Here is a 14,706-nt window from a genome sequence, read left to right as displayed (position 1 = left end):
CACAAATAGGAGGGTTACGTTATCCTTGTTCAGATGGTCAGCAGGTAGCAAAACACAGAGCACAGAAAAGCTGGCTCAGTCCCCCTCCTTTACTCTTGGGAAATCTACTCTCTCCCCATATTCAGCATAAAGCCAGTGAGATGAGCCCAAGCCAGCACATGCAAAGAACCTGGATGCAACCTTGTGAGACCTCCTGTTTCAAGGACAAGATGGGGACTAATACATAAAAATCAGCAGTCATGGCTGGGAGATGTTTTCTACAGTTCCCCTCTATGCTTTACATCAAACAAATCCCTGCTAAATTTTGTCTTTAACAACTACAACAATCGCTGCGTTATCTGAGGAAATTCCTCATCATAACAAGCTCTTGTGTGTTTTGTGTAATTCCTTTACAAATAACCTTGAGCCTTGTGTACGTCCTCAGTATCTCAGGAGAGGATCTCACTTTCTCCTCCTCTCTTCCTCTCCTGCCTGCCTCCCCCCCCGCCCCCCCCCCCCCCCCCCCCCCCAATTATCTCTTGCTGTCTTCTGGGTGGTTATGTTTAATCTCAGGATTAGGCAGAAGCCTGCAGTTTGCCTTGAACAGCTTATCAGCTTCCAAGAGACATTTACAGGGAGAGAAAGACTCCAGTTTTGATAGCAGTAATTGTATTTAGCTTGTAAGATACAAGGCTATTTATCTCACGGCTGGGAAATCACAGAGGGAGAGAAAGAAAATGTTGCTGATAAAAACGAAATAAAACCAAAAAGAATGAAGAAAAGAAAAGAAAAGAAACAACACCCTCCTCAAAGTCCCTCCAGCAGAAGGATGAGGTGGGAAACAGACTTCATTGAACAAAAAGATCATGCCACTTTTGGAAGGAGATTGAAAATATCAAGGGAAAAGTGATAAATGGCCTGAGTAGGACAAGAAATGACCTGTTGCAAAGCAGACTATGAACTCTAGTTCAGTAGTCACAACTGTGTAAAACTCATGGAAATTGATTCGTAGAGATGGGTGTAACCATTTTTAGAGATACTGAGTACCGATACTCCATTTAAAGACAGCTGGAGCTGTGGACACTCACATATCTGAAAATGAAATCTGTTTTTTTGTTTTTCACAGAAACTTACAACAGCACCCATCATAGGTTGCGGTGTGTGATACAACACTTAATATTCAAACCAACTTCAGTTTCCTTGCTTATTAAATATCCTTTCCACTCCACATTTGCAGTATTCAGCTCGCTCTCCCCAAAACAGCTCCATGCTCCATTTCTCCTACCCCAAAAGCCCTGTAAAATCCCTGATGCTGACTTAACTCAAGTTCTGTTTGGCCTACTGTACTACTGCATTTTTAAAATGCCTACAATAGTTTTTGGGTGGGGATTAAAGAAAAAAATTAGGATCAAGATATCTTGAATCTTAGACTGCAACAAATATTCTAATTTGGTACAACTGAAAGAGCATGCAAGCAGGGCAGAGTTAGCATCACCCCACTGAGAAATACTCAGCACTTTGTTAAAGTAGCCAATGGTCTTCACAGCGATACAAAAACCCCCACATTTCAATTTGTATCATTTCAGTCACAAAAGACTTTTAGTAAAAGAAGGATAAGATGGACCCATACATGTCATTCAAGTGTATCAAAAGGGGAAGACCAACATAATATTTCACTTGTTTCCACCACCATAATTCCTTCTCTACAGTTAAAACATATAAGACATACAATATCTATTAAACCTATAATATATAGATGTTTTATATAATTTCACCTGTCCTGAAACTAACTTCTTGGAAAGTTTCTCAAAGATGAGAGGTCATAAGGTAAAAAGGGAAAGGAAGGGAATGGAAGGGAAGGGGAGGAGACGGGAGGGGAGAGGAGAGGGAGGGAGGAGAATATTTTTCAGTTGTCTCCCAGTAATCTCAACAGGAAGGCGAGTCAGTGCTTGAATCTTGAAGCTCGAGCTTATACTTTCTTGTAACTAATCTCCAAGCTGCTAAGAAAGTACTTTTACTAAACTTTAGTCACATTAACTTTAAGGAAGTCTGGTTCCACATGTGAGGTGAGGACAGAGTTGAGTAGCCTGACAGCACTAGAGAATTAGAGGAATTGTAGAATAGGCAAGGAAAATGCTGCAATAAAACTGATTTCCTCCAAGTTCCCATTTCCCCATGCCTGTTTGAACAGAATAGAAAATTTTCAGTTGGAAGGGACCTACAACAATCATCTAGTCCAACCGCCTGACCGCTTCAGGGCTGTCCAAAAGTTAAAGCATATTATTAAGGGCATTGTCCAAATGCCCCTTAGGTACTGACAGGCATGAGGCCTATCGACCACCTCTCTAGGAAGCCTGTTCCACTGTTTGACCACCCTCTCGGTAAAGAAATGCTTCCTAATGTCCAGTCAGAACCTCCCCTCGTGCAGCTTTGAACCATTCCCATATGTCCTATCCCTGGATACCCGGGAGAAGACATCAGCACCTCTCTCTCCGCTTCCCCTCCTCAGGAAGCTGTGGAGAGCAATGAGGTGGCCCCTCAGCCTCCTTTTCTCCAAATTAGACAAGCCCAAAGTCCGTAGCCGCTCCCCATAGGACATGCCTTCCAGCCCTTTCACCAGCTTTGTTGCCCTCCTCTGGACACATTCAAGGACCTTCACATCCTTCTTAAATTGTGGGGCCCAGAACTGCACACAGGACTCAAGGTGAGGCCGCACCAACGCTGAATACAGCGGGATAACCACCTCTTCTGATTGGCTGCTTGTAGTGTATTTGATGTGCCCCAGGATGCCGTTTGCCCTCTTGGCTGCCAGGGCACACTGCTGACTCCTACTGAGCCCGCTGTTGACCAGCACCCCCAGATCCCTTTCTGCAGGGCGGCTCTCCAGCCACTCCTCTTCCAATTTATACTCGTGCCTGGTGTTAATCCAGGCATAGGGTCTGGCATTTGGACTTGTTAAATTTCGTCCCATTAATCATAGCCCAACGCTCCAGTCTATGTAGATCCCTCTGCAAGGCCTCTCGTCCCTCAAGGGAGTCAACAGCACCTCCCGGTTTGGTATTGTCAGCAAACTTGCTAATGGTGCCTTCAAGTCCTGCATCCAGATTGTTGATAAATATATTGAAGAGAACTGGCCCTAGAATTGAACCCTGAGAAACACCACTGGTGACCGGTCGCCAGCCAGATGTAGCCCCATTCACTACAACCCTTTGAGCCCTGCCGTTCAGCCAGTTCTTCACCCAGCGCGCTGCATACTGGCTCGTATCACAGCTGGACAACTTGTCCAGAAGGATTCTGTGAGGGACAGTATCAAAAGCCTTACTAAAATCCAGAAAAACTACATCCACCTTCATGCATTAGGCAAGTGACCTTATTGTGGTGGGTTGACCGAGGCTGGACACTACATGCCCACCAAAGCCACTCTATCACTCCCCCTCCTCATCTGGACATGGGAGAGAAAATATAACAAAAGGCTTGTGGGTTGAGATAAGGACAGGGAGAAATCATTCACCAGTTAACGTCATAGGCAAAACAGACTTGACTTGGGGAAATTAATTTAATTTATTACCAATGCAATCAGAGTAACGTAATGAGAAAACAAAAACTAAATCTTAAAACACCTCTCCCCACCCCTCCTTTCTTCCCGGGCACAACTTTACTCCTGATTTCTCTGCCTCCTCCCCCAAGTGGCACAGGGGGACAGGGAATGGAGGTTGTGGTCAGTTCATCACATGTTATTTCTGCTGCTCATTCCTCCTCAGGGGGAGGATCCTGCCAGGTGCCTGCTCCAGCATGGGCTTCCCAGGGGGTCACAGCCTCCTTTGGGCATTCACTTGTTCCGGCATGGGGTCCTCCATGGGCTGCAGGTGGGTATCTGCTCCACTTGTAACCTCCATGGGGTGCAGGGGGACAGCCTGCCTCACCATGGTCTTCATCACAGGCTGCAGGGGAATTTCTGCTGTGGTGCCTGGAGCACCTCCACCCCCTCCTTCCTCACTGACCTTGGTGTCTGCAGAGCTCTTCCTTTCACATATTCTCACTCGTCTCTCTGGCTGCAATTGCGCAGTGGGCTTTTTTTCCCTTCTTAACTCTGTTATCCCAGAGGCGCTGCCACCGTTGCTGATGGGCTTGGCCTTGGCCAGTGGTGGGTCCATCTTGGAGCTGGCTGCATTGGCTCTCTCAGACATAGGGGAAGCTTCTAACAGCTTCTCACAGAAGCCACCCCTGTAGCCTCCCCCCCCCCCCCCAAACCTTGCCACGCAACCACGATACACCTTATATAGGAAATCAAATGAAGGATATCAAATTAGTTAAACAGGACTTTCCCTTTGTGAACCCATGTTGACTGTGCCTGATGATTGCATTATTCTTTAAACGCCTTTCAGTAGCACCCAGTATAATCTTCTCTGTAATTTTTCCAGGAACTGAGGTTAGACTAACAGGTCTGTTGTTCCCTGGGTCTTCCCTCACACTGTTTTTTTTAAACTGGAATAACATTGGCTAGCTTCCAGTCAGCAGGGACTTCCCTAGACTCCCAAGATCTTTGGTAGATGATCAAGAGTGGCATAACATCGGCTAGCTTCTTCAGAGCTCCTTCAGTACTCCTTCAGTTTGCTGGAATACTTCTTGAAAGAAGCAAGTAGGAACTCAGCTAGCTTTCTTCCCTTTCTCACATAACGCGCCTGGTACTAACCAAGCAATTTCAGATCTTTCTACCACGTGAATTAAAAATATATCGTAGCAAGAGAGACTTCATGCCTTTCACATTTTAGATAAGTAGGAGAATCTAGACTACTATCACTTTAACCTGTGCTTCTGGAAAGCGTTTTATTTCAGGCAATGGCAGGTGAGAAAGAATAACTTCGTCTCACATGGACTACTAAAGCTGTAGTTCAGTGAAGACTTTAAACTGGCATAAACCATCCTTGCTGATAAAGGAAGTCATCTCATCTTTCCCTGTCTCCTGACTGATCATTTCCACTCCCATGTGGCCACTTTTCCTGGGTCAGTTATATGGTGAATGGCATTGGTAAATTTATCCCCCTGAGCAGAAGATGAGAGAGAGCAGAAAACAGAAATTTGACTGTTTAAGCAACATGAATATGGGAAGGAGTAATGAAACAATGAGCTCCTCTGTCCAGCTCCAGCTGTATACTACAGTAAGACCCATCTACATCAGCATTTTGGTTTGAATCAGGAGCATGCCTCCAAGGTGTACCTCCCAACTATCTCCACTTGCTACACTTTGGTTCATGTACTGAAATACTCTCAGGGAATACAAACTGGATTCCTCTCAGATTAAATTAAACCAGAAGATATGCCCCAACTGTTTAGGGGCATTCAATCCTTGGAACTGGAACTGAAGGAAACCCCCAGCACAGATATCAGGGTCTCAGAACCAACTTTTGTTTTATAGGTATGCACTTAACAGGTCACAGTACTTGCCAGAGCAGTCATGAGTCCCTGGAGTTCTGCTGTCAAGAGCTAACTGTCCACCTTTTCCTAAAATGCAACTTCCTCTCAAATGTGTACTTGAGAGAGAATGAAGTAGGGGCACAGAGGATGAAATCTTTTTTCTTTTATTCAGTACCAATAGAACTGCAAATTAATGTCATTTGAAAGGGCAGAGACTCCTAAAAGAAGGCTGAGAGATCACTCAAGAGAATGATAAAGGGGAAAAATATAAAATCTGTATTGGGTGGATGAACTCATGAGTCCTGATAAGGATCCAGTTGTTTAATGATGTCCTATTTCTTATTTTTAAAATGCATTAATAAAATCTAGGATACAGTTCTCTTGCTAAATCATGTATTTCTTTAAATGACAACCTCTTCCTGCCTTTTGCTTCCCTTCCTTTAATCTTCTCCTTTAAAACATTACTCCAATAGACTTTATTTTGGTGTCACTGATACTTTTGCTTTACAGCTTCTCTTCACCTAGTTTTGTTTCTTTTTCTACTGCAGAAAATGTAGTCAGCGCATGGATGAATGAACAGGAATATCAGGCTTGTTTCAATGTACAGTGCAAATCTGGCAACACACAAATTATTTCTTTGCAAGCAAAGACAGGGGACAGAAAAAAAAAAACCTCCTGTCTTAGAATTAATGAAAACTTAGGGACTGAGGTTCTGTGTCAGGACAGAAGGTTTGTTTGTAACTCTTCTGAGAATTGCTGACTTCATCCCAAACCTCAGAATTCCTATTTTAAATCCTTCTATCCCACTGTAAAGTGCCTCAAATTTGACAGATTGCATTGTAATCTGAAACCAAAACATGTCAGATGCCTCCTCTTCCTGAACTAGCTTTCCTGTCTTACCCACTCTTGGTCCAAAATGACTCCTACTTCATCACTAAAAAGATTTATTTAGATATAGAGAAGGCTCTCAGCAAAAACATTAAAGCAAGAAAATAACGGTGACCAAGCACAACCTGTTATCTGGGATGTACACCAAAGGGTGAAGGCATGTGAGACAACAGAATGGAGGCAGTCATGGAAAACTGTACTTTAGGGCATAGAAATTCATACGTATGTTAACAAAAAGTGTATACCCTGACTGAGAAATACATTCTGATGACCAGCTTAATGAAACAAGCATCAGGGAATTAGCTATTTGTACAGCCTATGGAAAAAGCCCATCTCCTTATTGTGTACTTGAGGGAGAGAAGAAAGGGCAAAACTAATGCAAATAAATCATAAATGGCTCAATGGTTTTGGCTGAACTAAACCACGACAGCTGAATTGCAGATAGCAGCCCCAGTGCTAATGCTGCTATTTGCCATCACCCAGTTCTCAGGAGCTCTGTCTCAGATACCCGTACCGGGCCACTGTTCAGAGTCTTACTGCCCAGTAAGAAAAACTCTGGCAGGGTTGGAATAGTACAAATGGTGAGAGATCACCCCCCTAATGATTGGGATTATTTCAGTCCCAAAGTTTAGCCAACCTTAGCTCCAAGTTAATTCGCTCCTTTACCATTTCTCTCTAACCCGTTTCCTTGCAAGAAAGCATAAAGCTCATGTTGCACGTGACTGAGATGCAATTGGATGCTATAAAAACCAAAATGTCAGTGCCTGAATTGTAAGTTTGTTGCTTTTCCATTTTCCTTCCACTTCCTTGTCTTTTATTTGAAGTTGCAAAAATACAGCTTTGAAGTCTCTCAGTCCCATTGGGCTAGTTTCATTTAATTTCAATTTAACTGAAGACTGTGTTTTAAGGAAAGCCAATATTCTCTCTCTTTGCTCATTTAATGAATATCCTACTTTTATTTGTACTTTCCATTGAGCAAGTAATTATGAGTCTAATGTATAATCCTTCTACAGGTAATAAAACTCTGAGAGGAGCATGGAAATGCCATTCAGAATGCCTGAAGATTGCACCACATGTGATGATCAGGAAGATACTTTAGCTAGTTTATAAAATTTGCAAACATTAGGCTGTAGCACTGTGCAGAAAATCAAGTACATATGAAATTCTTCATATTACAGACAACACAGTGTGCCCAAACATGCATGTGCTACAAATACGATGTTTTTTTAAACACTACAAATAACCATTTCCAGAATTGAAGTGATCCTATGCATAAAATACAGGATTCCTTAGCTATTGTTACACAAGTTTGATAAGAATTGCAGTTTCAGCAGTCTCCAGCCGAAACACGCTGGATTAGCCTGGGTCAACCCAACCACAAAGCTTTTTACAGAGTTGAAACTCTGCTGAGCACTGGTTTGGTCTTGCACTCAGTATGAGAAACACTAGCACAAGTTTGGTCTGTGAAAGACAACAAATTATTCATTTCAAAAGCTCCTGTTTGGTCTTCTTTTAAACCATTAATTGCCCAAGAAATGGAACTAATAAGGATTGGTTTCCTGTAGTTATTGGCTCATTGAAGCTTTTCCTGAATCTGAGGCATTCATAATGCCTCTTTATTACATGGATATTCTGGTATTTAACATGAATTGAGATCAAGCCACAGTCCTTTCATCTGGGAGGGCTGGAACACTGCCCTCCTCCCTTGGTTATTTTCCCTAGCCATGTAGGATTTTTTTTTTTTTTTTTTACTTTTGTCCCTTTTCTAAATTTGGCTAAAAAATTGGTTTGAAAGAAAATGGAAAAAATAAGGAAGACGCATGCATACACACAAAGTATGATCCTGTAAGCCTATTTTTCACAGGAACAGGCTGAAAACTTCATCATCTACAAAGAGCCAGAAACTGAAATACATGCATGGAAAGGAAAAGGTGTCTGGAATATAAAGGTGTCCTTTTCCCCTGGGGTACAACTGCATATACTCAGTACTAGACCAGAACATAAGATTAATGCTGTTTCTATAAAACCATACATCTTCTAGTGAAAACACAAGAATATCTTTAGCCAAGACAGAAGCAGAGGGTACTGAGGTAGTCTCTGAGTGTGATTTATTTTCCCTTTTAAGAAAAAAATCTCTAAAGCAATGAGCTGAATATTTTGTTTCTTTACACCAGGGACTTACTACAGCAAGTAATATAAGAAGGAAATTTATTCATGGGGTTTTTACTGACTGTAATTGGCTGCCAACTGGATCAGAGGTATTTTACTACAAAATAATTGATGAAAGGAGCAGAAGAAAGATGCTTGGTTTGGGCCTCTCCTAGCCACACTTCCCTCTCTAACCAATGGATAGCTGAGTTAGAATCTAACTCAGTATGTCTGTCATGCCATTCTTTGAAAGTAATTATTTCACAGAAATAAGGATGATTATTAAAATGTACTTTTTTTTACATTACCAAAACACTAACAAACTGTCATGTTGAATTTGTAGTAGAGAGCACCACAGGAAAGATCATTTATGTTAAAAACTTTCTTGTGCACTTTCTGAGTGAGTGGAAGAGATGAAATTATCCCTTGGAGTAATTTATTAATGTAACATTGCATAAACAATTTGGATATTTCTCATAATTTGAGGTTAAGTGGCTTGTGGGCAACTCCTACACAACTAACAAACTAGCCTCATATTTATCACAGAATTCTTCCTTCTGTCCTGGGTCAGTTATGTACAACCTAGAAAGGAAGAACTGGAAGTTGCTTAGGCTTAATACTGGAAACCAACAAGAAGATCATGGTTCGATCTTAGATAACAACATGTGAATAAGAAGAATGTGGTTAACATTGGAATTCTTTCCTCGTGCTCCTCCTGCCTTTTCTGACTATCCACATCACCAAGCCTCAGCTATCTTATGCACTGTCAGCATCACATACAGCAATCAGTTTTCCACTTGGAGTGAGTTTGACCTTTTAGCATGGTGACATATAGTATCATGAGGTTGTGATTTGCCAGTGGTGGGATAAAACATGGGTCAGTGACTCAAGAGCCAGTTGTTCACTATTCCTGGTGGATTTAGGGTGATAATTTCCAAAGAGATACAGAATTGTTCCACTGCATTTTGACCTAAAGTCAACTTTATATCAACTCTATATCTATATAGACAGTATATATATCAACTCTATATCCATATAGACAGTATCTTAGGTGTGGCTAGAGTCACCTCTCCTTTTCGTAAGGTCTGTTCAAAACTTTTCTCCCTGAAATAGTTAGAAAATATCACAAGTAGCAAAACCAAGTCTGTTGTTGAATCAGTTTGTAACTCTCTGCAGAACCGGGATTCACATAGAGACCTCTGAAACAGCAGGACCTGTGTGCATCATACCACGCAGTTGGCATGCTTATTCTTCCAGTGTAAAGGACCATTACTTTGTTTTCCAATAGACAGAATATGTGCTACCAGGCTGGTCAATTTATTGTTGAGATGAAGCAACAAAGATTTATACAGCAACCAGTTGTTATTAAACATTAGTTTGTAGGTATAAATACACTGAAAGAGAAGAACAAAGAGAAAAAATTATGTACCTGTTGGGTAGTGTTCATTCACTGGCCAGCTGTCAACCTGAAGTGTGGCATTGCCACCATTCCTGGTAAAGCGTACCACGTGGTATTTGCCATCATTTACAGGTGTGCTTTCCTCTTTAATAGAGATGTCCACTGTGCCAATATTGAAGACTACGCCAATCTTGCCTTGCTCCTAAAATAAAAGAAAAAATAAACAAATGCTTGTAAATTGCTGCCTATTAGGAGAATGTTCTTGACCTATAAATCTCTAATGGGTAATTGCGCCGGTAGATGGCACTGAAGAATACGCAGGAGCATTCTTTTGAGCTTTGTCAGGACACATTTCATTGGCTCTGCTTCAATACAAACATTGTCTTTCGCACTCTTCTTTACAGCATTCACCTGAACGTAGCGACTCATTTGTTCCCTTAAAACATCACAGAAGACGGGTGGGAAATCAGGCAATAAAAAACAGGAGATGTGGATAAATAGTTATTGGAGCAACATCTCGACTGATTATTAGTAGTCACTTGTTCAATTGTCATCTGAAATGCAGCCACAGGCATGCTGTATCCCAACAACTGTTTTGTTCTGTTACTTTGCTTGTGAAACAAACAGCCCCCACCCCAAAACAAATAATCATGGGATCCAGCAGGCAGAATGCAGTTACAAGATGCATGGAATGAGAAGGGAGTAAAAATGTAATTAGCCGACTTTGACCACCTGAGGGAAGATAATTGCTCTTAAACCAAATGGAAAACCTTCCAGACTTGGAAAAGACAGGAGTGGCCACAGTCTTTTACTTTTCTACATCACACCCCAAGCAGTGCCTTACCAATAAAACAGTCCTCCATAGGGTTTTCCCAAAACTTTCCACCAGTCACTGACTGAAAGGGAAGAGCAGGCAAAACCAGTTGTACTAGCCATAACACTTCCTCCTGCAGCTCCCCCCATGTTGTTCCAAGTAACAAACCATATTCAATGACTTTAGGTTGTAAAATACACACTCAGAGTATATTCAGATTAGATATCCACATTTAATACTACTGATTTAAACAGTGCCAGAAATTCCCATCACTATACAATCTACAATTAACAGGAATGCATCTTCAAGCCCTCAACAAGGAGAGGCACAATACGCTGGTGTCAACATTTATGAAGGTATATTAGGTGTACTGCATGGATTCAAATCTGGTGCAGACAGACAGACCTAAAACGTACCATATAGGAAGCCAATACATTTGCTAGCCATCCATACTATAAAATTGGCAATAGCTTTGTTAACTGTCTCAATAAAAAAATCAAGGAAGAAACAACAACAGAGAGTAGATGGCCATCTTATATCCAAATATAGCCTCTTTGAAACAAAACTGAGGTTTACTAAAGGGGCAAGAGACAATTTTGTTACTGTTATTACCTTACATATCTGCTTGGTGGGCAGAAGACTCCATCCTTCAGGGCTGTTACCCTGAATCACTTCACTACATTCATGTTAGCAAATCTCAGCAATAAGAAAGAAACCTCTTCTCTTGTACTTGAGGGCCACCTCAGATTCCTCTTCTGGATTTAATCCTGCCTTCTGGTATCAAGAAGCCTTTTCCTTAAAACCCCCATGTCTTCCAATTTCTCACAGAGGCCTTTCCTGATTCCTGCTTTACCGTACATTTCGAAGTTTACTCATACCAAAATACTCATCCCAAGTTCCTTCTGTCTTCAATACCCTTCTTTTTTTGGCCTTTTTTTCCCTAACACCATCCCCCCTAGTCCTCAGATTACAACACTGTTATTAGGAAAGGAAAACAAACAGTCCTGTAGCTGAAGAGGTCATTAAAAAATTTGGACTGTGCTTTGCCTACTTCAAGTTTAGCACTGTAATAATAAGCACCCTGGTTTTTCTCTCATTATAATGGTAAATTTTAGACTCTGCTAAATGCATGCTGTATAGCAACAGCCTCATGCACATTCACACCGTTATGCTTTGGATAGACTTCTCTTCAAGACAGCAATATTCTTTTTTCACTGGAACATGGGGTAAAGTGGATTGCTGCTCCCAGCAGATGCATGAATTCAGATACCATTTGAAAACAATCAACCCTCCTTCTCTTATGCTACCCCAAAAATAAGAGAGTATTCAGTGAACAAAGATGTATTTCAGGTAAAATCATTGCTGGCACAGCTTTACCACTTCTTTGACATTTGAATTAAGTGATGTCCCAACACTGTTTTAGTGAATCTTTTGCTGGCAACCATATAATTATCTGCATAGCAATTAGCAAAGAGTAAGTGACTAATTTTTGCTCAAATGCTCAAAGAATGTCTCCTGACCAGGTAACCTGGCTACTGACTCCATGTGGTTTTGCAAGGTGCTGCCTTATAATCAACCTCCCAGACAACCTCTCATACAGCTTTTCAATTGCCATCAATACATCAACCTTCTTTTGCAAACTGTGGCTGCTCTGAGAGGAGTCCACCTTGGGGAAGGCATAATGTGAGCAGGTAAGATGAAGAGCTGTGCCTTGTCTAATGAAACAGATCACCACCAGTGCAGAAGAGGAAGGGACTAAGAGGTATTCAGCAGAGTGAATGCTGCATACCTTCAAGCCCCACAGGCTTAATAAGGCAGAGATAAAAACTTGCAAGTGGGGAGAGGGATGGTAGAAGTTTAGCTAATCTCCCCTGCAGAAGAAGAAAATGTTTCTGATCTCTCCTTTGAGGAAACTTTGAGGAAAAGGAGATAGTGCCTTTCGTCATTCACTTTCCTCAGGCTTGAAGGAAAAAACCCTATTTAAAGGGCTAGTGATAACCCATCAATAAGAGGGCAAACTTGGAAAGAGATAAGATTCTGGAAGTGGAGAACTGCAAACCGCCAGTGGCCTTTAAATCTTCTGGAGAGAGGAGGGAAATGAGCAAACTGGTGCCCTCCCCATCCCAAGCAGATTGTCACCCCCCACCCCCACCCCCACCCCCAGCCAAGGGAACACAGCCTTTCTAAAAGCACTGTAACACTTTGTTGCAACTGAGAAATGCAAAAATTTGTCTAAAAAAAAAAAAATCATGGGCCTGACTGAAGGCCTACTCCAGCTCTCTTCAGTCCACCCTGGGGCAGAGCTCCCCGTGACTATTTAACATGAGTTTTGCAGAAGCACAACTTTATGCCACATTTTGATACTCTTACTTGGACTGAGTAGGAGCTTGTCATGAAAATGGTCCTGTTCCAATTACAAGGATAAAACACAATTTAACACAATACGCCAAAAGCAGTGCTATTGAAGCCAAATTGCACACACATACTTCAAGATATAGTTTATTCATGATATTTCATATCTCCAGGGCACCAGACACTATGAAAAAAAGCAACAATTAGTTTATGCATTCCTGACAGAAAAAAGAAGTAAAGCAAAACACAAAGAAAATCCTACAGCAAAGAACAGTGACCATCGACACAGGGGGCAAATCCAGGATTTATTTTCAAGATCTCTTCAATTCCAGTTTCCTACACTACAACACCTCATTAAAAGCAGCTTTTACCAAGACCTACCTTCCTTCCAAATCTGAAAGACAAGCTTTACCGTTAAACTTTAACACTTCATGATGGACGTGACCTTTCATTCCTTTCCCCTACATTCAGCTAGTAGATTTTCTTTCCACGTTACCAAACACAGGTATTAACTAGACCAGTGTGTGACAAAGAAAGATTTACCTTTGAGCCACTATCCGTAACATTTATTTTGTAGTTAGAGAAAAAGAATCCTAACAATACAGCAAGGGAAAAGCTGAATACAGAGCCACACAGAGTATGCAAGTTACATGCTCCAAAAGGGCTCGAGAATTTTGCAGTGTGCATTTTTTCCTCTCTGCATTGGTATTCACTGGGCTGCCCCAAACACTTTCCATGAAAAGGTGACCATTAATTAATGTTTTTGAAACCTCCAAGTGACATCAAGTGCTGGCATTATATCTTGGAAAACTGAGAACCATTTTATTTATAAATAACGAAGTTAACTCAGCATTCAATCTGTATTTTACTTCTCCCCTTCTTTATTTAAGGCTACTGTGCCAAAAAGGATTTTTAAAGTTCCTCAAGAATTTCTCTTTTGCTCATCTGTCCCATAAAATTGCTGCCCTCAAAAGCCACATGACTGTTTCCTCACTTACAGACCTTCTAGAGATAAACTTCTGCCATGATGTCTCTAACACTTCAGGCAAATAATTATGGTCACATAATGGAATGGTTGTAGATAAATTATAAGAACAAAAAAACCCAAAGTACTAAAAAGAATGTGCAAGGCCTCACCTTGACCTCTCTATTCTACATCATGTCCTTCCGCAGGCTCCTGGCAAGAGTTTGTTGTTATATGCACTGTTATCAAAGTATTTTGAACATTATTAAATGATATAGGGGCTAATCTACAGCCTCGATGAGGAGATCTGCAATCTATTGCTTGCCCTTAAGCATTATTTCACTTTGGGCAACTTTTTCTTTTACCTTTCCGTGAAACAGATTCTTCATCTCTGACAGAGGGGTGATAGTCGTCTATCTTTCCAAGCTCTACAAGCCCTGTAAATCCAGATATATTTTACTTAAACATTGATGATATCCTGACAATCCCAACCCTTACAGCCCTGAAAGCAACTACAATCCAAGAGGAGCAGGTCCTAAGGTTTCCTTAGCTTCTACTTTCATCTCCTCCAAAACCCATTCCTTTCCTCTGAAGGGACCTCAGGAACATTTCTGAGGTCTGACATTTTTGCAGGTATGTTTTTTCTTTTGTTTCCCTCCACTCAAGGAGAACTAGAGCCTTTCTGCATGCAAATTGTCAGGCCTTTGTTTTCTCCATGCTGTGCCTTTACATTTTGAAGGCATCTGT

General features: G+C 41.4%; 1 protein-coding gene across 13 annotated transcripts in view; it reads right to left on the bottom strand.

Moving 5' to 3' along the window:
- NRXN3 (neurexin 3) overlaps positions 1-14,706 on the bottom strand; it is a 1,031,986-nt gene that overhangs the window by 132,428 nt on the left and 884,852 nt on the right. For all 13 annotated transcript variants that reach the window (XM_087747422.1, XM_087747424.1, XM_087747429.1 and 10 more), the window contains one exon: positions 9,860-10,031. In XM_087747422.1, the coding sequence (XP_087603548.1) occupies positions 9,860-10,031 (172 nt within the window). The remainder of the gene's footprint in view (positions 1-9,859; positions 10,032-14,706) is intronic.

This window comes from Nipponia nippon, unplaced genomic scaffold (assembly GCF_047370975.1).
Source record: "Nipponia nippon isolate SJK-2023a ecotype South Korea unplaced genomic scaffold, ASM4737097v1 scaffold_11, whole genome shotgun sequence".
Taxonomy (NCBI): domain Eukaryota; kingdom Metazoa; phylum Chordata; class Aves; order Pelecaniformes; family Threskiornithidae; genus Nipponia; species Nipponia nippon.
The sequence above is the reverse complement of the archived record's forward strand: the minus strand, read 5'-3'. Positions and strand labels throughout refer to the sequence as shown.